This window comes from Drosophila eugracilis, unplaced genomic scaffold (assembly GCF_018153835.1).
Source record: "Drosophila eugracilis isolate 14026-0451.02 unplaced genomic scaffold, ASM1815383v1 contig_2088, whole genome shotgun sequence".
Classification (NCBI taxonomy): Eukaryota; Metazoa; Arthropoda; class Insecta; order Diptera; family Drosophilidae; genus Drosophila; species Drosophila eugracilis.
Window position 1 is genome coordinate 7,451,347 of NW_024572964.1, and position 27,599 is coordinate 7,478,945.

A 27,599-nucleotide genomic window follows, 5' to 3' on the forward strand; every position below is an offset into this window, starting at 1 on the left:
CCATTTCCAAAAGCAAGCCATTAAAAAGTATGAATATTTATTTTTATTTATTTAAAGGTAGATATACTTTTTATTAATGACATTTGAATCAACTGCCAATGAGGGGAACAAATAATTATTGGGAGTTAGTTGCTGAACTTCAATTTCTCGCATGACCTTAAACGTTAGATGTTTGAATGCACTTTCTATTTAACAAAGTTTGGGTTCTTCTTCAATATGACAAAGCCTTCCATGACCGGAGTAAGAGCCAGATACTCATCGGTGGCAAGTTCAGCGCGCTCGCCAATGGCCAGCAGGACGGGAGTGGTGTGCGTCTGGAAGCCAGTAATGGTCTTCGGCTTGCCGGCCTGTCCGACCACATCGATAGCGATACCGACCCGAACGGGCACCTGGAGCTGGTTAAGGTCCTCATCAAAGGTGATCAGCATCCTGGCTTGCATGGCTGGTACCAGCGTGTAGAGCAGATAGTGCGACCTGTTCAGAATCAGATTCTTAACATCCAGCAGGGAAACCAATGTAGCCATCAAACCAGCGACGGCCATTGGGTTCATTAGCTGGCGATCGCTGTGATAGGGACTCAGCGATAGAGTACCCTTGCCCAAGTGCGTCAGACTCTGAGCAATGCGCACCATGAACAAGTTGCTGGGATCCTTTGAATGGTACTGCGCCAACTGGCGGAGCATGGAAGCAAGGCGGGCATTATTCGTGCCGGCGCCGACCAAACCCATTGCAAAGATAGCATTGTGGGCTACTTCGGCATCGCTATCGTGGGAGAACTTGCTCAGGGTGTCGATGATGTTCAGCTTAGGGTTGGAGGCAGATATCAAGCCCAAGGCCAGTGGTACTGCCCGCCGGATTGCCGGTTCGCAATAGCGCAGCAGATTTCCAAAGGAGCGGTATGCCATTTCGGCTCCAATGTCCTCACCCATCGCGATCAGGGCAATGCCGAGCACTGCGATCGATTGGGTGGCCGATAAGTCCTTCTCGCGCTCCTTTTCCTTCTCCTTCTCTTTTTCCTTATCCTTCAAAGATGAAACTTAATTAGCAAACATGTTTACCAACAATTTTGTTATTTTATTACCTTCTCTTTGCTCTTATCCTTCTTGCTCTTTTCCTTTTCGTCTTCGGCGCTGGCTGTCTCGTAGTGATCGGAGCAGATGTGGAGCAGCTGCTGGATCTTGAGTACATTGCCAGTACCAGCATAAGCGCAAATGTCCACCATGGTGGTGGCCATGCTGCGGTGCGGCTCCTCCAACACCTCCAGGGTCATCATGACAGCCTCTGTTGACTTCTGGCGACCCAAGTACAGCAGACCTAATCCCAAAAACAAGAACCTGGTGTAGGTGTCCTTCAGGTCTGACTTAGTCAGACCCATAATGGTCTGCAGAAGGATCTCGGTGATCTCCGCATTGCAGGATCCAACACTGATTAGACCTAGCGAGAGGGCCGTGATACCCAGGATCTCTACGCTAGCCGAACTCTTATTGTTGCTGCCCAATGAAAATACCGTCTTTAGCGTATCGATAACAATAGAGCGATTGGAACCAGCATATGCAATGCCCAGGCCAAGAATGGCGCCAACACGCATGCAAGAGTTCTGGTTATCAATATAGTCTGAGAGCAAGGCGTGGGCCGGATCGACTTCGTTCCGAATACCGCAGTTTACGATTCCACAAGCAAGCAAAGCTCCAGACTTGATATTGTCGTCTGTAGAGTATAAATACTTATCGATCATGGTCAGACCACCATCTACATCCCACAAGAGGATCAAACCCAGCGAAGCCGTGGCCGAAAGCATTCCGTGCTCCTTGTTCTTGTACAGCCATTTGTTGCCATCTTCCGATAACAGCTTATCTACACCGAAGCCGGCATTGACAAAGCCATTGACAAAGCTAGCGGCCAAATTCTGCTTGGCCGAGTCAACTTGGATTGATGCAAAGCGGGACCGTGAGTTGTCCAAATGCGACTTGTATATGTCCTCGGGAGTTTTTGGCTCCATGATGTCCAGTTCGCGGGCTAGATTCAGGAAATGCTTGTTAAGATTCGCATTGGACATGATTTCCATGAGATCGTCGTAGTCTGGCACCGATTCGTCTAGCTCCAGGCATATCTGTTGGCGGGCCAGCATGAATGCCAATTGTTTCTGCATGGCCGGCTCCTTGGGCTCTTTAAAGATCTCAGAAATCTTGTCCATATCATTTAGCATCAAAGCCAATCGCATAGCCTGTGTGTGCTGGTTAAACTTGCGCGACAGCTGAAGCGCAGTCTCCAAAATAATCGTGTTATCCGGCTCGGGAACGTAAGGATAGCAGGACTGCAGATAGAGGCAGACGCGCGGATAAGCGGACTCATCCACATAGTCGCCCAGAAGGTGCAAATGATCGATTTCAATCAGCAGATCGCAGGCATCTGCCTCGGCGTTGTGCTCCATGTTGTAGGGAATGATCTGCTTGACCAGTTCAATGAGTTGGACTCGAAAGTCGCCCGTAGTGTCGTGATAATGGGCGGATATCTCGCCGGATAGATGACGCACGTACTCGTGGCCCCAGTCCCCGATGCGTTGCTTGCGATCGCAGAGGAATCGGTAGGCTAGGCAATCCTTACCGCTGCCCATGGTCATCGATAGCACCGAGATGATGTCGGCGCACAACTGTCGTGCTCTCTCATCCGGCATGTGCTTGTACACCGTCTTCATGGTGTCGTAGTGAGGACGCATGAACTTAAGCGGTTTGGGCACTGAGGTCATCGACGTTGTGGAGGCCCGTATCAGTTTGGCCATCATCTCCAGTGTCTGCTGGTAGAGCTTAGTGTCTGGCTCTTGCAAGTGTTGCACCAGCAGTTCAAGTTCCTCCTGCAACTGCTGATCTTCGTCGGACAGCTCGGGTTGCTGATCCTTGTCCTTGCTGTCTTTCTTTTCATCCTTCTTGGCCTTCGAGTCCTTGGCATCGCCGCCTGTGGCCGCCGGCAGCGCTTGTTTCTTCTCCTGCTTGGTCTCACCCGTCATGTTTGCGTTTTATGCCTTGCGATGCCTACTATTCCCACAACGTAATGTACCTGAATTTAGCTTATTTTAATTTCGACTGTAATGAAGCGATTGCTTTTGTTCCTTTTTTTCGTTGTTGAAACAGCAGAATTACACAGCGCTTTTTGCTGGTGTGACCGAGACACGAACGCCAAGATATATCGAGTTTGTTACCTAACATACTAGATTTCCAATAATCGATGAGAACTGGTCACATAATAGTAGCGAAGTAAGTGATTTATTCCCTAGCACAGTTAGTTGGCGTGTGAAAACCCAAAAGTTCTTTATTAATATAAGCTTTCTGATTTAAAAAATGCCAATAATTGTCTTCTCTTGATTGTCTTAAATTTTACATATTAAGTAGAACAGTAGTTTTATTTTTTATATAGAAACAAGTGATTAATTATTTTCCTAGATTTATTAGAATAATAATAAAGATTTTTAAATTTTAGGAACGCGTAATCATCCCAAACTTTCTTACTTGGTTGGGGAACCAACCAGAAATTGTATCGATATATCGAACATTTAAAATATGGAAAACCAAAAAATAACGTATGCATATTCTAGTGCGCCCGCTACATATCCCTTAACTCACGCCCAAAAAATGTTTTGAAATATAAAATCACTTGAATTTTTAGGAAATTTACAAACCTTTAAGAAACCTATTGGATAATTTAAGTATTTATATTATTTTAACTTATACCACAATATTGCTGAAATACCAAACAAGTATTTTTTTTGAAAGCCACATTTTGTGATCCACATGGGAAAATAGTTTGTTTATTTTTTGATTTAATTAAAAAGTCAGTTATTTAATATGTTAAAAGTGACGCAGACCAAGAATAGCCTGCTCGATGGTGCTGTCGTAGCGGACGAGCTCTACACAACGCCACAAGATGGAAAGGATTTCTTCGAGAGTTTGGACAAGTCGGCAAAGGAACCTACAAAACTGGCACCAAGAAACACCTGTTGGTCTAAAACATCCGTAAATTATGTTATAATTATTAAATATTGGCCTAATTACAGTCATTCGTGCTGGCGTTTTAACCACCGTGAGGGGTTCTGCGTACATGGAATATGGAAACACCAAAGTTCTGGCCATTGTGGCTCCGCCAAAAGAGCTAATCCGCGCCAGCGCCCGACGGATGAACATGGGAGTGCTGAATTGCTATGTGAACTTTGCTGCGTTTGCCACAGGGGATCTGGAGTCCGTGCCAGAACGAGAACGGAATCTAGCCAGTATGCTAACCAAGGCCATGGAGCCGGTAGTTTGCCGGACGGAGTTCCTCAACTTTCAGCTGGACATACGTGTCCTTATCCTAGACGATGATGGCTGCTTGCTCAGCACAGCCATCAATTGCTGTGGCGTTGCCTTGGTGGAATGCGGTATTTCCACCTACGATTTGATTACGGCCTCCACGGCTTGTATATATCAAGAACACATTTTCCTCAATCCTAGTGCCAAGATGGAGGAGCTTCTGTGGAAGCATCGAGGAAATAGCAGTAACACTAGCACCCCGTCTGACCAGGAGCACGGTCTTATTATCACAGCTAGCATGGACACCTTTGAACAGATTGCTCAGTGTCAACAGTGCGGATATCTAACCCCTGACACTTATGTAAAACTGCTGGACTATACGCTGGCCGTCAACAAGTCGCTAAGACAAATAGTCAGAGGTGTCCTGACCAAGCGTGTCAAGGAGCAACATGAACTGGATTTGCGCGAAAAGGCGGAGAATGCCCTAGAAGATCAGCGGTTGGAAGGTATTATAGAGAAGCTGAAGACGCAAGGATTAGATGAGTTTATACAGTCTAACATTAAGGAAGATCCCTATGTTAAAAGGCAGTGATTGATTATAAAAAAAATAAAACATAATTATAAATGATAAGTTGAGCTTGTTTCATTTACATTTCAGATTGCCAATCATTCCGGATCAATCACCAAATCATCTTCAAAAATTAAAGAATCTAATATTTAGAGTTCCGAAAAAACTTTTATTTATACTTTTTTGCACTTCTAATAGGTTCCGAAAAGCTCCGAAAGAGAACATATCAAATGCGTAGCGCTTCAAAACATCAATTCAGACTTTGATCTTTTCGAAAATGAATTTTTAGTAATGTTGTGAGTCTAGTAATTCCTAAAATGCTTGTTAACACTTCTACTGCTGATCTGTAGAGGCCTCTAGCACAGCCCCTGAGTAGGCTAGATCCCAGTAGTGCTCAACCTGGTGTTTTTGGAAAAACTCGCGTGCCATTTTCTCCATGGGAAAGATCTTAAACTTAATCTCTCCAAAATGCCGGCGCTGACTAGTTCCCTCCCAGACGAGCACACATGAGTTGGGCACATCCTGGCCATCGTTACCCTTGGCCAGGTCCTCCTCCCATTTAATGCGGGTTAGCATTAGTCTGCGATACTTTTTCTGCTGCTTAGGTCCTCCTTCCACGACGACCACACAGCAATCTCGAAACAGCACAACGCTGCCGGTCATTTGCAACTGTTTTGCATTGGTTTCCACCTTGAACTTCTTGCTTTGGTTGTCCTGCAGATCGCGTATGCGATAGACGCTCACATGAACTCCGCAGCTGGTATCCTCCCTCAATTTACGCTGCTTCTTCTCGCTTTTCTGTTCGCTGGTCAATTTACGGGCATTGTTGGCATCTTCGTGCGCCTTCTGCCTCTTAGCCATCTGTTCTCGCACATGTTGCTCCATCTTCGTGGGGTCCTGCACGGCTTCTGATCCCAGAACTCTCATGAGGTTTGATATGCGAAGCTTGGGCTCTGGTGGGGCAACCAAACCCAAGCGGATCTTCTCCTGCTCTTCCTTCCAGGCCTCCCGACGGTTCTGCCGACGCAACTTCTTGCGCTCTTTTTTGGTAAGGAAAACTGGTAGATACACAGGCTTCATGGGCTCATCTAAAGGATAAAAGCGTTAAATTTTATTGCGAAGTCTTATGTTATTTACTTACTAGGCGGCTTCATTTGTGTGGGGTGCTCTATAAGGTTGCTTATGGACGTCTGGCGTATGCTTATCTTACCGCTTGCCTCGTCCATCGTCTCCAGATCCTGGGTGAGTATTACTGAGTCCCACCACTCCATGGCGGGCACATCGTCGGGCATGTCCTGCTTGGGTGCAATCAAAGCCAGCTTGGTGGCCGACGAGATTCCCGTCTTTCGGGCTATTTGCGATATCTCATTCTGTAGACGCTCCAGCTGGCTCTTCATGCGCATCCGTTCAGCCAGCTGCTGAAATTTTCCTGGCTCGTGGAACCTCAGAGTTCTTTTGTTCCTAACAGTGGGCTTAAGAGCTATGCGGTCGTCAAAGTACTTGATGGCTTCATCCTGGGCTGATGTGGCGGGCTCACCGCGATCACCTAATCCCGATTGACGCTGAAACACCTCACGTTTTTTGGCGCGAATGTTGGCTTTTAGAGTAGGTGTCACCGTGGGTATATTGATGGTTCGGCCGCTCTTGTCTACAGTTCGTCCTTCTTCGTCCAAGATCAGAGGTTTGGGACGCTCTTGTGCCTGGGCGGCTGCTGCTGCTGCGGCTGCCACTGCAGTAGGTTGAATCAAGTTGACCAAATTGCCGGTGAGCTTTGCCCTGATCTGCGCCTGCAACTCAGCGATCTTCCTGGCCTTCTCCGAGTCCTCCGGTGTAGGTTTTTTGGCCAGCGCCTGGGTGGCAAGTGCCACGGGCATTCCAATCGATGGCACCGATGCCAACAAGGGATCTTTGTCTCGCAGATTACTCAGTGCCCGCTTCCGTTCCTCGATCTCCCGCTGGGCATGGGCCATCATCAGCTTGATCTGGGTGGAACTCAACGAAGCGGATACAGGTGCATCCTCTTTCTGGCCCGCACCGCCATTTTTTTGCAGGACATCGAAGCGGGATTTCTTCGGCGCGTCTATGGCGCCACCACCTCCAGAATCTGAGGCGGCAGCGCGCTTTTTGGACATTTTCTGGTCGTCGACGTCGCCATCCTTGCGCGTAATAATGGACGACATAATTCGCAATTAAATGGGTCTGACTAAAAAGTAAAAGTTATTTACCAACTGCTTTGCACATTCCTCGATTGTATAAATCAGCGATTTGCAAAGGAAAACAAAAGCACACGACGTTTTTTCGCTAAGAATTTTATCAATACGAGAAAAGACAGGGTGGTTGCAGCATATCGAGCAGGGCTGTCCTCAGATCAAAGTGACCGTTTCGCTTCGTTTTATCGACGTGCAACCCTGATTCTCTCACTTTTTGTCGCTCTCCGCTCCGCCATATTTGTTGAAGCCGCTTACAACTGTCTATTTTTTTCTCGTCGTGTCTGTGTGTGCCTAATTATTTGTTGTGGAAATTAAGACAATTTCGTGTGCTTAAATAGCGAAAAAGTTGCACTCGACTGCTACAATGGCATCGGAGGAAGAAAATGACGATAATTTCCAGGGTAAGTGCATTGTTTTAGTCGGCCAAATGTTGGCGTGAAAAAAATTTAGTCGGTCGGTTGATCGGTCGGCCAAGAAACCGTGGTCATGTTCAAGAGCCGCAATGCCGCGCAGCGTGCTTCCCCTCTCTTATTGTTTATTGTTAACTGATAATGCCCAATTGGCAATTGTCATCTGTTATGGCCGTCGAAAACCATAACTATTGCTTTTACTGGTGAAATTTGTACATGTGTGGCGCGTTTTTTTCGGGGCTTTTGCGCCTTCTTCATTCCACACATATTTATTATTGCATTTTTGTGTTCTCATGATTCGCGAATGCAGCCTAATAGCTGTCCCGCTCGCACATCAAAACATCTGTTTTACATGGTTGTTTTGGTTGGCAATTTAAAGCGGGAAAAACTTTAAGTTATATAAAATTAAGTTGTATTTTTAAGTATTTTAAAAGTTAAAATGTGTATCAATCCTGTTTATCGTAAAGTGTATGTTTCAATATAAGGAAATTCATATTTTGTTATTTTAACGCCGGTGTGACCGTATATGTGGAGTGACCGCTTATTGGGGTCCTATCAGTGTCTATCGAAAATAGCCATTTACATGGGCTCCCGCACAAAATTCAAATATGAAAATTATCGCATGCTACGATAGGTAACTTTAAAATATCGAAAAAAGTTAGGGGAAAAGCAGTTTCACTATCTGGTAACACTGTACCATTGTTGCTTGGACGTGGCAGCCATGACGTGATTTCTGAGTTTTTGTTAAACAGATTACATTATTAATTCTAGCGAAAACTGTTAATTAAGGGGAATACGTGCATTATTCGCCACCGCCTGTCGACTGCCAGTGTAAAGCCAGAAATCCAGTGCGTAATATATCCACTATTAAAAAAAAAGATAAAGAAAAAAGTGTGTGCAAAAAATTTAAAAACCTGAAATTACCACAAAATATATATTGTGTAAGAAAGCAAAGCGAAAAGAAAACGAAGCAATAATGTGCATATGTAAAGAAACGAAACAAAGATGCGTGGAATATTGTGGAAAATCTTGTCGCACTTCCACTGACGCACATACATATGTGATTTTTTTCCACTCCCCCTTCGCCGACGTGCTCTCTTGATTGATTTCTCCACTCTCTCGCGTAGATTCGTCCCTGTATGTGTGCGTGTTATGCACGCGCGCTCCAGCGAAACGTCGTTGTCGCCCCGTCTCTGTCGGTCCAACGTACTAAAAACCCCCAAAACCTCGACGCGCTTTAATTAAACTTAGTAAAACCCGAAAAAAAATGCAGTAACAAGAATACAATCATAAAAGTGCCTGAAAAACAACCGAAGAATAGCTTTTTAAACGAGTTAACCAAAATATGCCAACACACAAGTAAGACGAAGAAGAAGAAGGAGCAAAAGAGAAGAGTGTGGGAAAGACAGGGTGGCAGTGGAAGGGTGCCTGTCTCTTGCAGGGAAATTGCTGGAATGTAGTAGCTTTAGAAAAACCAATAAACAATATACAGCCACCGTGTTAAAAAAAATTAAGTAAAACAGTATTATCCACCCCAATTTCGCTTACAATTTATGTTAATTCGTTCGCAGCTGTTCCTCTTCTGTCTACACGGCTCTTCTCTCTTCTGTCCCTGCCCCCATTTTCGCCTCTCTTTTTTCCGTTCGACGCTGTTGCACTGTGGGCGTGTGTGTATGTATATAGTGTGTGCGTGTAGAAGTTATCCTAGAGAATATAAGCGTGGGAGCAACTTTCAGTGTCTAATTTTAACATTTGCTTTCTTCCCCCTATTTTCTATTCTAATTGGATTTATGCCCCGCTGCCGTTATCCTTCGATATATTGATAGGATGCTAAACGAGCCCATTCTTTCCCTTCTCACGTTTGTGACGTCAGCATTGGTTTGTTCTTACCCATTTCTCTTTGATTTCACCATTTGCCGGTTCTACGATCAATTTTCTACGATTTAAGTACTAACTTTGGTAAATAGTTGAAGAAAGAGTTTATTTTAATACTGCACACTAATTTACGATTACTCTACTACAAGTAAACAATTGCTAGTAATGCGACATTGCATAAATTGCAAAAGAGAGAGGGGTGTATATATGTAAGTGAGTGTCACTATTTATGCAGTAATGCAACAATAAAAGGGTGTGAGAGGGAGAGGGAAGGTATCCGCAGTGACGTATGTATTTTGCCCACGTACACAGAAAGAAAGATTGTTTGGTTAATATGATCAATTTGTTAAATTTACATCTGTAACATTTGTTATGTAAAAATAAGTAAAATAGATTGCTTATGATTAGTATTCAAATGTGAATTTTATAAAATCTCTATATTTATTTGAACATTTTCTCTAAAAATCGAACGTTCTTGTTGTTTTAACACTTCAGAATTGCCCAGTTTGGGTTTCGTTTTTCTATTAAAAGCTTCGTTGTTGCCGACTGCATAAATCTGCCTAAGAAACCCATATCTAACAACAACAACGTGGCGCCAGCACAAATAAAATCAAAAATTCAATACAAGAAGTGAAAGTATATTGTGTATATGAGAGCTGCATTTGTTGGTGTATTGGTGTCGATCTTACCTTGCTTTGGCGAACTACAACATGCCATCCCGCTCGCACGCACTGCATTCAATCAAGGCAACAACAAGTGGTGCTTTTTTATATCCGCCATGTATATATGTATATACATATATAAGCTTACATATATATATGTATTTGTGCTGGCATTTCGAAAAGTTTACTTGCGCTTAAAATCCACAAAACTATGAAACACAAATAGGAAAAGTAAATATTATTTTAGCTTTCAATACGTTCATTTCGTTTGAAAATCGCTCTCTCAAATAGAACAACACTAGGTCGATTGTGGTTTTTGTTGTTCTTTTTCGATTTTGACATTTGACGCGTATTTCACGCTCTGTCTCGCTTTATCTGTTTCTCCGTCTCTCTCTCTCTCTGTCTGCTTTTTGATGGGAGCGTGTGTGTCGCTCTTCCAAAGGTGTTGCTTTTGTTGTTTTCGGTTGGAGTACACAAACACACTCATATGAAATCGGCAGCATTTGACATTGATTACCGTAATACCTTTGGCTTCATATATGTATGGTTGGTGTGTGCTTTTTTAATATTTGTGCAACTGCTGGCTGTCTTGTTATTTTACCTATTTACAGTAATTGTCTTGTTGTCGCTCGGAGAGAAGGCCGCGCTTCAGTTGTTGTTGCTATTTGTTTCAGATTATTCGAACACACATGCAAACCCATCACACGTCTCGCACACTGTCACAAAGCTCTGGCAGCAATTGATATTTGTTATTTCTTTTTGGAAGTCGCCGCCACCGCAAACAAATACTCTTGCATCAAATTGTGTACGAGTTAATTTATTTTTAAAGCATTCAATGTACTTGTATGGGAATGTGAAAATTAATCGAAGCTTATCAACTGTTGAACTGATCACATTTATCGATCTTTTCGTTAGCTTGTGGGAGAGTTTTAAATTGTTTTAGGGTTGTCAAACTATTAGAAAATAACAAATAAGAGGGGATTTTTGAAAAATATATTTTTTTTAGGTCTATATACTTTTAAACTATTTTACTACCAGCTAGCCAAATGATTAAAATATTAAAAATTAAATTGGCTTGTATCATCTTGACATATTTAATTACCATTTATACATTGGATCATCTTACTATACAGTAGTCCCTTCTGCATTTCTGTTCATTTTTTATTTTTGGTCAGCAAGGGAGGTGAAAGTGAAGGTCATTAATATTTGCATATGGAAATGTTTACGCAGCGAAAATGCCGAAACATAAATGGTCATATGGCAAATGCTGTTTCGTTTCGTTTTTGACTCGTTTCGATTCGTTTCGTAGTGTTTTTCGCTTGCCATCAGTCGCCATTGTGGTTTCCGTTTCTGTTTCTCTTTTGCTCTCTTTTACTCTTATTGCTCTTGCTCTTTTTGTTTCTGCCACAAAAAAAAAAAACACTGTTATTGTTGCTGTTTTTAATAGCCTTAACTTAATTGGTTCAATAGTTTTGTAATTGTTATCGGGTTCCGCTTGCGGCCCACAGCAAAACCAAGTTTGTGCTTCGATTGTCACCAAAAATAGGTTTATGGTAACAATTATGTTTTCTGGGTGTGTAAATAGAAAAAATAACAGCACGCGAATCTATTTGTGTCATTTCCATGCCAAAACATGAGTATTTGTGTCAGCGGATTTGGTTAGTTCCTGTTACTTTATCGTATCAGCGAATCTAATCGAAATCAACTCTTCAATCGGTTCTCTTTCTTCACTATTGTCTAATTAGCCAATTAGTTGCTTGCTAAGCCAAAGCGACAGCTTATAAGCTCGGCATTGCCAACAAGGTGCATAATTGTTGCCAACGACATTGCCAGCGCCCACTGTAAGTTTGTTTGAGTGTTTCTTTTTACAGTGGCGGTCAGAATTTTAGCACAAAATGCTAAAAAAAAAAAAACTGTTATGAATGTTTTACAAATTCTTAAATGTTACAGAGATCAGCTCAACATAAAAGTCCACTATAAAATTATTAATATTGTCGGCCAAATATAATGTTTTCTTATCAGTATCTTCAAAATAAAAAATATTCAACTCGCCAATTTGAATTGACGTATTTTTCTGAGGAATTTCCTTCAATGGGTGTACAAAATATCAGAAATTATGACAAATTAAAAATAACCATTAAAAAGAGTGAATCAAACTTTGACGTCATTAATAATGGAGATGTTTTTACTTAAGACAAGTCCAATATTAAAAAGAAATATTATTTTAGCAATAAATTTCTTCTGGTTTAAAACTAAATTTTATTTACATAAAAGGCTTATTGACTTCCTGTTATGGCGGTTAATAATCGTCGATTTCCTTTCTATTTTTTTCAATTTATAGAAAATAAGCGTTGCTTGTAAATGCGATGATTAGAGTAGAATATTAATGATAAATTCTTAACCGCACCTGTAAATGTGTGATTATTGTAATCTGTCGTTAACTTTGGCATAGTTTTGTATGGCTGAGAAACCAGAAAATAAAACCGAAAAACCAACATTAAAATTACCAACCCAAGAGGCAGAAACAAAAGTAGTTGACAGCAAGCCCTCGTTTTCGTTGTTATAGTTGTTGTTGGTGTTTTAGTTGTTGTTGTTGTTGTTGTTTTAGTTGTTGTTGCCACCCGACTTGTTACATATTGCTACAGTTGTACCTGTAGTTGTAGTTGTTGCTCTCGCTTTTGCGACGGTGGTTATAAGTGTGTATAGTTGTTGGTTGCGGTCGGTTTAGTCATACTCACGCTCGCCTATAATGTTTATATAATTTTTCGTATCTTTTATTTTTCACATGCATACCGCGCGAGGTTTTTTATGGCTCGTTTGTGGGTTGGGTTTTGGGTTTTGTGCACTCAACTCTACAAAAGCGCAACTCGAGTGCTGACTTTGTCGTTTTATTTCTGTTTTCGTTTTTCAACTCGCGCTCTTTCCTTTCGATGGTACAAAAATAGTACTTGATAAGAAAACCGACCGCAACATAAATTGAGGCTTAGGCGTTAGCTACTGCCTCAACAAAATTTATAATTAAAAAACAATCTGATATTAATTTTTTATATACAAATTGGAATGTTTTTGTTGTTGCATAATTAAATACAAGATTGTATAAATCATAGATGGGTTTTCTTATTAATATTTCATCCGAAACCAATGCTATGTATTAAAAGTAACATTTCATATGTGACACATTAGTTAGTCAGAAATTCTTGAGTGAATAACTCAGAATGAGATAATTTCAAACTTGCTAATGCCGACAATATTAGTGTGTTTTTCGGCTAAAGATTATATATTTATTTTCCCTTAATCGATTCTAACTAATTTGTTATTTATGGAACTGGGGCTCCCCGAAATCGTTGTTTGCCGCCGCCTAAGCCTATTTCAGGTTCTATTTATATTCAAAGGTCGTTCGTTTGCTGGGAACCATTGCCTACTGCTCCGATTTGACTTATTTTTTGGCTAAATAAAATGGCAACAGACACCGGAAACTCCGGCATAATAGACAAGGCAAGGTGATGGCCAAAGCCGAAGCTTCAAAAGCAACTTTTTATGTTCGCGTGTGTGTGTATGACACACAATAGGCTGACATAGAAGTGGAGTATTCTGCGGAAGTTCAATTAGTAACCTACTAATTGGGTAGAAAGAGAGAAAGGAAGCGAAAGCAAGCGAGCAAGTGTTAATTTGTTAAGATTTTCGAAGCTATATCTTGACTGCATTTGCATTTAAAGAGTCATTTAAGCTGGTTAATTTAACAAATTTTTTGAGAATAAACTTTTTCCTTTTGTTTTTAAAGATATTTTAGCACATTCGTGAACTTCAAATGCCTGAAAAACTTTAATACATTGGCATTTGAAGTTATAAATCGGTCATAACTCTAAAACATCCAATAAAGCAGCAGTAAAATTGGTTTAATGAAATATTAAAAAGTTGATTGTACGCTCAATTTGACTGACCTTCAGTAATTTTTAAAGATATAGCCTCAGATACGTTTAAAAGTGTGTCTGTCCGTGTGCTGTATATGTTTGTTTGTACCCATATACTATATATATTTTTTTTATATATATAACAAAATGTATATTCATTTTTTATAATGAAAGACAGCAAGCAGCAGCGGCTACAACAGATTCATAACAACTCAGAGAGGGAAATACCAGTCGGCAATCGCGACTCGCTCCGTTGGTGGTTGTTGTTGCTTTTGCTGTTGTGTTGTTGTTATTATTGTTTTTGTTATTTGGTTTCTTTCAAGTCCGTTTGTAGTCCAGTTCCAAATTGCCAACACTGTTGCTTACCGCTGTTGTTTCGTTTCTTTCATTTATACCCTGAAATATTGGGTATTATAGGGTGGATAATGAGTGTGTCCACCCAGTTAATTATATATTTGGATTCCCATATGTTCTTTAGCCGGAAAACTTCCTATGGCCCTACTCCACGTCTCAGGCTTAAAGTTTATTTATGAAAGGCAAAGTACCACCCAACAAATTAGTTGACTAAAATATGAAATTATATATATATTCTTGCTACCAACCTTTTAATATCGTAATTGAAGTTTCTGCAACGTTTACACTGACAGAATGTTTCTTCTTTTTAATTATAATTAGATTAGATTTGAGATCTACTAAATATAAAACTGGAACATTTCTAATTTTTATTATACGGAAGAGGTTCCAACCAGTTTGTTTAAAATGAAAACCTGATAGTTGAAATAAGAATTAAATTCGATCTTTAGATGATTTTTGAAAAGCACATTATGCCAAGTGTATTAACAATTTCGTCTTTTTGGACTCGAAACTTTCATGTTTTGGTGTTGTTGTCGGTCTCGTCTTGCCGCTGCTCTCCAATAAGAAGAAGAAATCCAAACTGAATCTGGGAAGACAAGTTTTCGAAGCAAACGTTTTGAGCACCACCGCCGCTACCGCTCACTCTCGTCGCGGTTCGGATCGTATCGAATCCGAATTCGAATCTCTGGCCTGGCAAAGCCTTCTAGTCGAAACCCCACCACCACCACCCTACTCCACTACTTCACCACATCGCCACTTGAGTTGGCCATGTTTCGTATCGGGTTTTCCAGTGTTTCGGGCTTTTTGGGTGTTGTTTGTTGGTGGCTTTTTGCTGGCCGTTGATTAGCATGCATATGTATTTGTGCTGAAGATATCGCACTGCCGACTTGTCGTTACGAAACCACATATAAAAAGTTTTTATTCGAAATTTATTTAAGTTTTGCCTCTGCGCCACTTCCAAAGTGCTTTATTTATTTATTTATTTTCGTCTTTTTTTTCCTTCTTTGGTTTTTTTTTTTGAAAATCAAAAGAGCTTAATTATTATTTAAATTGAATAGACACAGGCGATTAACGAAGACCAGTTAGCAACGAGAAGCAATTTGGGGGATTTTTTGTATTTGTTTGGTCCAAAGATGTATTCTGACTTTTAACTCGGCGGCATAAGTTTAGCCAAAGTTTTAAGTAAGCCATTACAAAATAGTTTTTTTTTGCAGTCTTGCTTATAAATTTCAAATAATTTATGGATGGCAGATTATGATTTAGTAATGGGATTTTACTATTTGTAATTTTGAGCAAAAATATTTTAATAATACAAAATAATTCTCTGACTCTTCTATACTTAATTAGAAAGTTTTTACATTTCGGCCATTTATTGCCCTATATCCAGTATTGGCCTTACATCCACTCCCATATTTTTCAAAGAACTTTTTTTAGAGAACTTGTGAGTCTCTTAAACACCCTAGTCTGATTCTAATATTAACAGAAAACCTGTTATTTTATTAACCCCACAGGCTACGTAAAACAGCACTGAAAACGTGTGCCGGTAGTTTTGTTTTCGAAACCTCCTCTTCGTGTGTTTTTCTGATTAAATTTAAATTGCTTTTTATTGTCGGATTCATTTGTTTTCGTTTGTTGGTTGCTGGTTGTTCCCAAAAAACCAGATTCTACTTGAGAGAGAGAGGCTCATTAATACCGAGCTTCGTAGAAAATACACTTCAAAGTGGAGATCTCGTTTTGTTTGAAATCGATTTTCTAGACTTCAAACAGCTGCTGAAAGCTTTCTTTATCCATCGATTTGGTGTGGTCGCTTTTTTTATATTATTTAATTTTTTCTTTCTCGCGTAGATAGATAACGACCGTCACGTAAATAAGCTCTCATATACGAGTCCAAGTCCCTAATCTAATCTTGGATTGCCTATGTCGTGGGTCTATGTTGAAATTTCAATTTATGCCAATTCACGGTCAATGTTTTTCCGATCCGAATCGCTCGTAACTCTTTATACACGCACACATACGTATCAGTTTTGGAAGCTTTACGCATTTCCGTTTCACTTTTTCGCTATAAACAAGCAAATCTGAATTATGCAATGATCGGTCGTTGAACGAACAGTATCGATTCTTCAGCTGTTAGCTCCTTTTTGCATTTGTCATTCTGAATCGAGAATTTGAACGGGCTACAAGTTCAATGTACGCACTGTTTTATATGTGCCTCATTCTGCTTATTTTTTCGATATATCTTTTGTGATTGAGAGAGTTCAGTGCCTTCAGATAAGGCTTAGGACGTATGGTGTGTGCATCATCATAGGTTCTGTTACTTTTAAAAAATACCTATAAAACGAGCTTAGTATTTCCCATATGAAAGAATAATTGCTTTCCTGAGAAGCATTTAGGAAGCACGCTTAAAGTTTACAACAGAATTATAATTCATGACATTTTACAGACTCCAGTAATTGTTGTAGTTAACTTGGTTGCACAATTAGTTTGCTTAATGTTTACTTATATGGTTCGATAACAGATTTTGAAGCTTAATTCTAGATTTTACAAAGTATATTTAACTAGATTATGTGGAAAAAAAAAATTGATGATTGCAGTTTAAATGACTTTCAATTTACGACTTTAAAAATTACTCTTTCGATATGATTTCTTTTCAATCGATTATTTCGATAAATTGCTTGAGCAATTTGTGCATCACTGCTGTTGAGACTTAACCCCGGCAATCGGCATCTGAACTTCGAGTGAGGTACGACGGCATTTAGCACCTTTTTATTTTTACTTTTTATCGTGAAATATTTCCCACTTGATGTGTGACTCACACACTCGAACAAATAAATACTGGCAGGCGTTGAGAGCGCATTTCGTGTTGTGGGTGCCTTCTCTGGCGTTTTTGTTGGCGTCATTGTTGTTGTCGTTGTTGTTTTCTGGACTATAAATAGACCAGTGCCGAAGATAAAATTTAAAATATTGCCATTTTATTATATAAAATAGAGATGTGGGTATAAGATTTGACTCTCGTTCTCTGGGCGTTCTCTTTTCAATATTGAAAATGCACCGATATGGGGGAAAAACAATACGAAATATGTTTGTATGTTGTTTGGTCGTACAATGTCCAAGGTATTTGGGATTCCCGTGTGGGCAATTACCAATAAGGCGTGCGTCGGTTTGCCCGGAATCGGTGCCCCATAAGTCCCCCAACAGTCCGATCCCCAGATCCCGGACCCGAGCCCCAGTCAGTCGGTTTTGCCACCATTATCGGCCGCTCCGGCAATTGATTATTCACTCCGCACACTCGCACAACCCACCCGTATGTACTGGCCCGATTACTTATGTATAGTCGTTATTGCTCTCAGTCGGGTTGCATTTCAAGCACACTTGTGTTTCTTTTGCTTGTTTTTTTTTTTTTTTTTTTCGTTTTTACTAGGTGCAAAGTCTGTTAATTAGTTGGGGACTGCAATATTATCAGACCAGTTCCGTTTTTCACTTTCGAACATTTTCTTTGAATCCCATTTACTAGATGAAATTATTTGCCCTTTTACGATGTAATTTAAAGATGTTTGCCTGATAAATAATTTAATATATTCCCAAGTTGATTGCAGGCACATAGTCTTAGTCTGCCTGCTATTACTAGTGATCATAAAATAAGGTCAAATGTTAATTTGAATAACTAGTCTTTTCCTGATAAGAACAATAGTTTTAATGTGTTTACACATACACAGAATTTTGTTTGATTTAATTAGTTTATTTTTGATTTTGAAATTTGACATTTGGTTACTCTGTTAACTTGTATGAAATGCATTTTACTCTGGATGATGCCGTATAAATTTCCACTGACAACAGAGTTTAGTTAGTTATAATAATGTCTAGCTGTGATAAGATTATATGGCGATTCTTTTTAAGACTTAATTGTGATAGTAGTTCCATCTGGGAAATACTCCTTTTCCTAGAATAGCTGTGTTTTTATAATACTTTTTCCACTTCCCGATAAGGAGCTAACTTGATAGCAAATGCTCGCTTTTCTTTTCTTATATAGTCTAGCCCTCGTCGGTCGGTTTTTATCGATCGATCTTTCGTTTTAGTATATGTAAGCAATTGTAGGTGGCAACCCTGGTGTTCTGCAAAGATTTCCTATTAAATACACCCTATGGATGTAGTATATGTGCATGAATATGTATGTACAAACATAGCTGAGAGGCCCGTCCCCGATGATTTTCATGTGGTTCTTGTTGCCCCATTTCCTCATTGGGCATTGTTATCACTCGGTTTGCTGTAAAGAAGTGTAGCACAAAGAAAACTGCTCGTGCACAGCTGACAGCTGCATCGTTCTACGAACACAAGTACATATATATATATATATATATATATATACGTATATATAAAAATATATATGAAGAACCACAGAGACGACGAGTGTGTCATCTATTTTCCACCCGTGAGATTATACATTTTTACATATGTATGTGTATGCAACACCACCTAGGGGAATGGATTGTGTGGCGGGCTTAGGGAAGCGTGTTCGCATTCGTGAGCGTGTGCGTTTGTCTTTTCTCTTGAGCATTCCATTGCACACGTTTTTCTTCCATCGTTTTCAAAAAGTTTCCATTTATTACACCTCGTAGTGAGTGAGGGTATATTGTTGTTTTGAACGAATGAAAGACACTTCAATTCAAGGAGATTAATTGAAAAATGTATCCTTTTAATGTTCGGATGTGCGAGCTAGATCCATGATTTTATTAGAAAATTGTTTATATCAAATGTAAATATTGTTTTTTCGTTATCTTTTAAGAACGGATTTACATATTTTTACATATGTGGTTTCTCACCCAAGCAACTATCAAGTTAATAGTTGCTTTGTTTTGAACCCTTTTCAAAAAATCCTTGATAATATCAAACCACATTTTCTAAAGATTATGTTCTCACAATCTATACAATTCTTATTTGGTGGCCATCTGTGCTCAACTGATTGCTAAGTATCTCGGAGGTCGGAATAGTGCACTTCCTTAGTTGCTGATTGTTTTCCTTTTCCCTGGATTCTTAGCGGTTGATGATGGCTGCGCTACTGTTTCCTGCGGCCAGCTGTTGTCGATGTCCTCGCGTTTCCTTTTGCCTGTCCTTTGCTCCCTGACCCTGGTGCCACCTCTTCCTATTCCTCCTTCCATTCGTTTTCATTCCCCTCCTTAGCTCAGCTCACCTCACCTCACTTTGTGTTGTATCAGTGCATTGGCCTTTCGGCGTTTTTCCCTCAATGCTATTTGAACAAAAACGAAACTTGAAATTGTATTATGGTTGCTTGGTGGCTGTGCTGTGCGAGTCTTTGTTGTTTTATATGCACAGTTGAATATATTTCAGCTAATTTGTTTAAAGTTGACTGCGAAATTTTTGTTACCGAGGCGGGGCGTACACACGGTTCACATAGAGAGATCGCCCAGGGACAACATTTACAGTTGAGGGGAAGAAATTAGTACTTTAATTACAAATAAAGAGGGTTAAAGTATAAATTAGAGATTTACAGAGAGGTGTTTGGTTTTTATACGAGTATATTTATATATAATATATAAATATTTTAACTTTGTTGAGAATATAGTTTCGAACACAGCTGTATGTGTTAGCCTTGACAAAGTAAAGTAAGGGTTAGTCGTGACTTCTCTAAACCTCATTTATGGGCATCCTTTTCTTGAGGGGTATATGGAAAAATATGGGAGGTAATATTCTTGGTTTTTCCAACGACCCGAGACGACATCCTCCTATCTTGTCGCTCCCTTTTGTTTGACCAGTGGCTGTTTAACTGCCTTCTCCCTCACTCCCACAGGCAGGTGTGCGCCCTTGACTGTTTTACCTTACTTTAACCACTGGCAGTTGGGAAAAACGAAATAGAAATATAGTTTCATTGTGGAATATACAAGTACACCTACCTTACGTTCGTATACGCACGTGTTACTGTGCATGTGTCTGCGTGTGCGGCTTAAATTCCTAGCGAAAAAACAAACAGAACCGAGATAAGCCAGGCAAAAAAAAACGGTAAAGGCAGAAAAACAGGCACGACGAAAATGCGAACACTCAAAACAAACTCGCGCGCGCACACATACAAGCGCGCTCGCATTTAAAAGTTAGAAGATCTGCGCTACGGTAAATCTACCTGAAAGCGGAAAATTTTCGTATGCAAAAATGTCAAAAGTGAACAAAAAATACCAAAAACAACAACGGGGCAAAATATGACGGAGCGAATGTCGCGTGCTCTGCACTCGTGCTCTTTCTTTGCTAAGAGAACCTTGAAATAAGATAAAGAGAGCGGGAGAAGAGCAACGAGTGACAAGAACGAGTAACGTAAACACAAAACAGCTGAGTGCAAAAAACGTATGATCGCGAGCTGCGTAACGGAAAACAAACAAAATAACAAGTTGTAACGGTTTCGCGGTCGAATGGGAGAGTGGAAAAACTATCTCAAGTGCAAAGTAAATAAAATATTAAAGTGTTTTCCTTTTTTTTATATTACCAATGTGTAGAGTGAAAATAAGTCAAATCAGCAACAACACGGCAACGGAGCAGAAACAGCAAAACACCCACACGCTCGCACTAAAAAGCAACAATCAACTCACAAGTATGAAAAACAAAAATCATAAGCGTGATTATATACTAAAGTTGATCATAATTTTGCAGCAACCAGAAATCAACGTTAAATTTTAAAATTGATTTATCGATTAGCCGATAGCACTAGACCAAAACAAATCGATAAATCGCATTTACCAACACTGCTCGGCGAGAGAGAAGAAACGAGTGAGCGCAAAACAGCTGATTGCGACTGGCACACGCTTGTTGTTGCAGTCGCGCTGTTTTTTTTGTTTTCTTCTGTTTTGTTGGAACTTTTTCGCTGCAGCGAGAAAGAGAGCGGAGAGAGAAAGAGAGCAGCACAAACTACGACGTGTGACGTGGTGTGGGGGCATACAGGTGGCAAAACAGCTGTTTCAACAGCAAAAGCAATCTGTTTTTTAGTAGAATACTACATAATCAATTGTAAGTACGCCCGTGCCTGTTTGCTTTTTGAACCGCTATTAAGCTGAACCATTTTTTGTAGTGCCGCCCGCAGTTTTCCAGTATAAAAACAAACACAATACACAATCAAAAGTAAGCTAATTTTGTCTTTTATTTTTTTTGTAACATTTGCTAAGACGTGCCCAGATCACAAAAAACACACGCGCGCTAAAAGAGAGCCAAATCTAAGAGATTGACGAGTGCCAAGTGCGCACATTAATAATATTGCAAACTTGTTTTCATTTCTGCTTTGCTTGACTGGCAAAAACAAAAAACAGCAAAAAATACGGCAAGTGATACAAGGCACGTACATGCCAAAAGAAGCGAGAGACTCAAAGAGAGTGCCTAAGGGAGATCACTCGCTATTTCCGTACTCTCCCTCACTTGTAATAAACGAGTGCAAAGAGAGCAGCAGCAGCAACAACAACTACTAGCGACGGGCAACCACTTGAAAGCAACTCGTTTCGATTTCATTTAGCAGATACCTTTTGTACGTTGATTAAGATACCTTGGCACACACAGACGCACTGCAAAAGAAGAGAAGGCAACTAAACTGCACTTAAAAAACACACACTTCATAATACAAGAAAAAAACATAAAATCAGAACCGTTCCAAATGAAAGTACAAAAAATCCACTTAACCAAATATGTCTTGAGTAAAAGTGTCTCGAACGCGTAAAGCGTACGAATAATATATATATTTATATATATAAGTGTGTGCCTATCTTTGCCATCCAATACAATCGCAGCAAAAAAGTGGTTAAAAGCTATTAAAATTAAACAATATTTCATGTGTTGGAATTGAAAATTCGTGTGCGTGTGAAAGAAAGAAAGATTTTTTAGTTCGTATGGCTGTGCGCACTGCTATAGACCAAAAAAAACGTACTTATGTATCTATGTGCAACTAAAAAAATATAATAAGCAGAGCCAGTGCCAGCAAAATATATAAAAATCAGCGTACAAACACAGATGATTTTTAGCGAAAAAGCGAAAAGGAAAAAAAGATCAAGCAGCAACAACAGCAAAAACAACACCAATAACAAGTCGCAGAGAAGCCAATCAAACCAGCAGTTGTCTCGCTTCAACGCGCTCCCTGCGATCGTCGTGCGAGCGAGTGAGAGAGAACGAGGCCAGTCACGGACGTGTGCGAGCGGATCAGAGCATTGATTTGCTGTCTTTGATTTTGCTTATGACCTGAGGTGCTCTCTTACGTACATACATACAAACATCATCATCGTCCAGGCGAGTGGGAGCGAGAGAGCGAGCATGCGACAAACGCACGCACACAAATATTAAGACACCTGGCGCAGGAGTCGATGCTTGCGGCACTTTCAACCAAAAACAGCAACAAAAACAACGGAGAGATAGAGAGGGAGAGCAGCCTACCGCCCCCCCACCCATCTCCCTTGCTCAGTAACATTAAAAAGCAACAAAAACAGGGACAAGAGAGCAAACATACATGCCTACCTTAACCCAATTAAAATACCATATTATTTAACAAAAGAAATTGTGTTATTTGCAAGCAACACACATACAAAGAGAGTAAGCAAGTCAGCAAGCGAACGAGCGAAAGAAAGAGAGAGAGAATATGACTTTTTGAAAGTGTAAATTTTTAAAAATTATTGCCTTTTGCCATACGGAAGTGAAATTCTTACAGCAAATACAAAAAGAGTCTGAATTCGTTAAACAAAAAAGATTTTTGTGTAAGCTCAGCTTTAAAAAACGAAAAGAAAAAGAGAGCCTTTATCGTTAGTGTAATTGTGTGTGTCAAAAAGAGAGCGCTGTGCATGTGTGTCACGTCTTAGCAACAACGTAAATTTCAGTTACGATTACAACATACTAAAATCAAGCAATATTTGCACAGAATCAACAACAACAACAAACAACATCAGGAGAGAGGGACTTCCAGTGGCAGCTTCCAGGACGTCAGCTTAAGCAACGAGTGCTTCCCGTAATTTTCCCGTCCTTTCCACGAGACCAACCCATTACCAACTTCCAATCAAAACCAGCCCCCCTTCCACGATTTCCAAGCTGGCCCAACCAACAAACAGCAACCTTCCAACATCTGATCTGGTCCATCATTATCCATTATCCGGGAACGATCAAGGGGATATCTAATTGCTATCTAATTGGCGGGTAGCTGCGCGCACGTTATGACCAATTCGATTGCGTCAACGAAATGCCTGCCCAATGCACTATCGACCGGCAATTATGGAATGTCCCAGAGCCACCGTTACACCGATGATAGCAAGGAGTACATCATCGTCAAGCTCACCGATTCCGCGATCCGTGCGATCGAGGAATATCAACGCGATGACAATGCCAAGCGCTTGCAGCCTGGCCAGCGGGCCAATATCCAATTCGTGGGCAACACGGGCGTCATTCAGTTCCCGGGGCCAGCGACGAATGCTAATGGCATCCCTTATGCTAATGGCAATGGCAACGACGCTGCCGGAGGAGGAGGAGGCCGTAAATTCGGCTTCACAATTAACAATATGGAAGGAACGCTGGAATGCGTCCAACAACAGCAACAGAACCTCGGAGTACTCGGAGCAGTCGCCCTGCGAATGCGAATCCATGCCAATGACGATGTCTACGATACGACACGCACAAAAATGGCCATTGCCGAGGAGACGGAGAAGAGCAAGTGCATCAGGGAGATTAAACCTAATCAGTCGGATATCGGGCGTAAGGTGAAGAAGCCGCCATCTGCAGTCTCAGCCTCCATGTCCTCCGTATCCGCCTCCACCGCCTCAGCCTTCTCCTCCTCCAACTCCTCTAACTCTGGTTTGACGACGACGGCATTTCATCATCACAGCAACAGCAACAACAGTGGGAACAACAACAACAGCAGCATAAGCAGCAGCAATAGTTTTAATAGCAACAACCATAGTCGTAAGTTAGGTTCATCGCCATTTAATGGCCTAGGCGTAGGATCCAGCAGCTCCTCCAACGCGTTTTCCTCGCGTTCGCCCAATCCCAGCACGCTGGGCGCCAGCGGCACAGTCAATGGCTCTGGTGTTGGTGGTCGCTACGGCGGTGGTGCAGCCTCCTCGCTAGCTTCCACATTCGCCAATGGCATCTCGCAGGGCTACAATAACCTGAGCGGCAGCTCGCCAAGGGATTCGATGCCAGCAGCATCATCTGTTGTGCCAGCATCATCAGCCATCTCCTCACGCAACAAGATGCCAAGCGGAGGCCTTACCTCCTCCAACTCCAACTCCTCATCGTCCTCCAGGAGTGCCAATAACAAGTCGTCGGGCGGCAATAAAATGTCGGATGTGTCCAGGCGCAACATACGTGAACGCCTTATCCATTTGCTGGCCCTAAAGGCTTTCAAGAAGCCAGAGCTATTTGCGCGGCTGAAGAACGAAGGCATACGGGATCGGGAGCGCAATCAGATCACCAACATACTCATGGACATCAGCACTATGTCGCACAACACGTACAATTTGCGTCGCCAGATGTGGAACGATGTGGACGAGAACTGGCCCTTCTTCAGCGAACAGGAAGTGCAGCAGCTGAAGCGTCGAAAGCCGCAGAATCTGACGCCGCCGATGAGCTCGGATGCGGGCAGTTCGACGTCAGGTCAGAGTCCCACATCGACGCACACGGGCAGTCCACCGCCACCTTCGAGTAATGGTGGTCCGGGAGGAGTTGGCGGAGGTGGAGTCGGCGGTGGTAGCATGAAGAGGACCAGCCTGGAGTATGACGAGACTATGTTTAGCACTGTTCAACCCAAGAAGCAGCGCATCAGTCACTACAAGAAGGATACTCCACCCTCGGGAACGTCGTACTCCTCTTCAGTATCGATGTCTCTGGGCTCTTCCTCGTCCAGTCGCAATCGATATACACCGCCACAACGCCAGCCGGGTCCGTTGGATGACCACGGTACTAGTGACCTTAGCTACAATGTGCTGGAGAATATGGAAGAGTTTATGAGCTCTACGGCCGCGGCCACGCAGCAATCGATTGATCAGCAGCAGCAGCAACAGCAGCAGCAGCAGCAGCATCCAAGGGGCAGCAATAGCAGTAGACGAGGCAGCTCCTCGTTGGCAGGCGCCAGCAATGGAGGTGGCAACAAGGATAAAAGGAACTCCACGGGCAGCAATTCGAGCAGCTCCAGTGGCTCCAGCTCCTATGAAACGCAACAGGATCGCCAGAGGACATCTGCGGCGATGCCATCAAACCGTAGCAACAGCAAATCCTCATCTGCATCCTCGGCCTCCTCCTCGACGTCGCCGCCGAAGTTGGCGGCAAGTTTTGTGCCTGCCGCCACTTCTGGTTCTAGTTCCAGCAAACAGCGTATGCCGCCCCAGCAGAGTGACTACAATTCGTACAACAGCAATAACACGCAGCATGCGGCCTCCAATAGCAAGAAGAGGACGAGTAGTAGTGGTCCTAGTGGCAATTCAAATAGCCAGCGGCAGAGGAGTTCCAGTGCCTCTAACTCTGGCTATCAGCAGGTACCGCCACCCTCGTCCTCATCGTCCTCCAGCTCGCGATCTTCCCTCCAGCAGCAGAATCAGCAACAAAAACAGCAGCAGCAACCACATCAACATCAGCAACAACAGGCGCCACAGCAACAGGATAACCATTACCATCAGCAGGCCAAGCATCCGTCGCCCACTCAACAGTTGGCGGCGGCTGCCCATGCATATGCCCATGCAACCGCGGATGCGGACTCATCCTCCATGCCCCGCTACGACTTCAGCCAGTACGTGCCTATCCAAACGCTGGAGGTGCGACGACGCTATAAGACTGAATTCGAGAGCGACTACGATGAGTACCGCAAGCTGTTGACGCGAGTGGAGGATGTGCGCAATCGTTTCCAAGATTTGTCCGAGCGTCTGGAAAGCGCCAGGCGCTGTGACACCGGATATGGAGACTACGATCACATCAAGCGGCAGATTGTGTGTGAGTATGAAAGGATCAATAACGATCGCACGATTAGGGAGAACAAGCAGCGGTTTGATTACCTGCATGCTAAGCTGGCGCATATCAAGCAGCTGGTGATGGATTATGACAAGACTTTGATGAGTACGACAACGGCGGTGGCGCCTTCGACGGAAGCGGTTGCACCTCCAGGTCCAGATCCAGCTGTGGTTGAGGCCGCGGCCAGGTTAGCCGAGCAGCAAAGGAGGCAACATCACGCCGTTGAGACGATAGAACAGAGGCAACAAAAGCAACGACACCATCCCCAGCAGCAGCATCAGCAGCAGCAACAACAGCAGCACCATCAACATCAACATCAGCAGCAGCATCACTTACAACAGCAACATCTACAACAGCAGCAAAATCCGCAAGAGCAACATCAACAGCAGAATGTGAGTGATTCGGATGACAGTTCGGACAGCTCGGACTCCAATGATGATGATGACGAGGATTGCGATGATTCCAACTCCAACTCCAATACCGATGACGATGAGGCACGCTACTGATCCTGCTGGGACTACTTCGATGACCATCCGCTGATCCCCCATGTAAAAAGGCAAAACAAGCAAGAAACTATTATAAATACTACAAACTATTATAGTAAAAACAAAAAAAAAAAAAAAAAAACACAAAACCAACAAACAAATCAACAATGAAAAACTGATAAAAAAAAAACACCAACAAAAACGTTCTAAAAGAAATTGTACTACAAGCAAAGAAAAAACCTTCAAAAAAATGTTGAAATTATGTTAACAAACAACTAAACAAAAAATACAAACTTTCGCGTAAAATAATTTTTATTACATTAAAAAACGATGGTGGCGGCGGGCCAGTTCTGCTGCCACCGATTTCTACATATATAATATACATATAATACATACATATATGAACTATATGCATAACAACAAGCCAGAAGAAGACGAGTTGAGGAGGAAACAAAATCAATATTTTTAAAAAAACGGCGAAAGCAAAAAAAAAATTATATACGAGTTGTAGACTTAATTTTTTGTTGAGCATATTGAGCAGCTTAAGTAACTAAATGAAAACGAAAACGAAAACACATGTTTTTCCTTGCGTTTTTTGTGTAATAATTATTATTATTATTATATTATTATTATCAACTTTTAAATATAGCGTGTATGTTTTTCGTTTTTAATCTAGACTCTTCTTATTTTTATTCTTGATTTTTGTTTAACATTTGTTACAAACGGCAAACACTCACACACCTCACACAGCAAAAATCCACACACAAAAAAAAGTATCACACACACACTACACTACACTACGCAGTACACTCATCGACAAATTTTTTGCATTTTTTGGGCATAGCTTTTGTTTTAGATTTGTGTATAGAAAGAGAGAGATTTGAGA

General features: G+C 41.5%; 5 protein-coding genes across 8 annotated transcripts in view; 3 read left to right on the forward strand and 2 right to left on the reverse strand.

Moving 5' to 3' along the window:
• Positions 1-28: 28 nt before the first annotated feature.
• On the reverse strand, positions 29-3,176 carry LOC108107560 (26S proteasome non-ATPase regulatory subunit 2). The gene is made up of 2 exons (XM_017215114.2): positions 1,082-3,176; positions 29-1,022 (listed from the first exon to the last, which is right to left on the reverse strand). Exons 1-2 carry the CDS (start codon positions 3,002-3,004, stop codon positions 186-188), a joined length of 2,760 nt encoding a protein of 919 aa, XP_017070603.1. The 5' UTR covers positions 3,005-3,176; the 3' UTR covers positions 29-185.
• Positions 3,177-3,267: 91 nt separating this feature from the next.
• LOC108107564 (exosome complex component MTR3) lies at positions 3,268-4,911 on the forward strand. Its single transcript, XM_017215122.2, has 2 exons — positions 3,268-3,990; positions 4,049-4,911. Exons 1-2 carry the CDS (start codon positions 3,840-3,842, stop codon positions 4,870-4,872), a joined length of 975 nt encoding a protein of 324 aa, XP_017070611.1. The 5' UTR covers positions 3,268-3,839; the 3' UTR covers positions 4,873-4,911.
• Positions 4,912-4,996: 85 nt separating this feature from the next.
• On the reverse strand, positions 4,997-7,215 carry LOC108107562 (U4/U6 small nuclear ribonucleoprotein Prp3). 2 transcript variants are annotated; one of them, XM_017215120.1, is made up of 3 exons: positions 7,074-7,215; positions 5,990-7,004; positions 4,997-5,936 (listed from the first exon to the last, which is right to left on the reverse strand). In XM_017215120.1, the coding sequence occupies exons 2-3, from the start codon at positions 6,978-6,980 to the stop codon at positions 5,182-5,184; spliced, it is 1,746 nt and encodes a 581-aa protein (XP_017070609.1). In that variant the 5' UTR covers positions 6,981-7,004; positions 7,074-7,215; the 3' UTR covers positions 4,997-5,181. The 2 variants fall into 2 exon arrangements, with proteins under 2 accessions (XP_017070609.1, XP_017070608.1); XM_017215119.1 differs by having other exon boundaries at positions 5,990-7,215.
• An 87-nt stretch (positions 7,216-7,302) lies between these two features.
• LOC108107554 (chromodomain-helicase-DNA-binding protein Mi-2 homolog) overlaps positions 7,303-27,599 on the forward strand; it is a 28,865-nt gene continuing 8,568 nt past the window's right edge. Inside the window, exon 1 of the mRNA XM_017215108.2 lies at positions 7,303-7,459. Within this exon, the coding sequence (XP_017070597.1) occupies positions 7,423-7,459 (37 nt within the window). The 5' untranslated portion in view covers positions 7,303-7,422. The remainder of the gene's footprint in view (positions 7,460-27,599) is intronic.
• On the forward strand, positions 7,806-27,384 carry LOC108107558 (RNA polymerase II elongation factor Ell). Of its 3 annotated transcripts, none has more exons than XM_017215111.2 (5): positions 7,806-8,409; positions 20,768-20,862; positions 20,922-21,275; positions 21,337-21,386; positions 23,158-27,384. In XM_017215111.2, exon 5 carries the CDS (start codon positions 23,447-23,449, stop codon positions 26,732-26,734), a length of 3,288 nt encoding a protein of 1,095 aa, XP_017070600.1. In that variant the 5' UTR covers positions 7,806-8,409; positions 20,768-20,862; positions 20,922-21,275; positions 21,337-21,386; positions 23,158-23,446; the 3' UTR covers positions 26,735-27,384. The 3 variants fall into 3 exon arrangements, with proteins under 3 accessions (XP_017070600.1, XP_017070601.1, XP_017070602.1); XM_017215112.2 differs by having other exon boundaries at positions 7,806-8,316; XM_017215113.2 differs by lacking the exons at positions 7,806-8,409; positions 20,768-20,862 and having other exon boundaries at positions 20,882-21,275.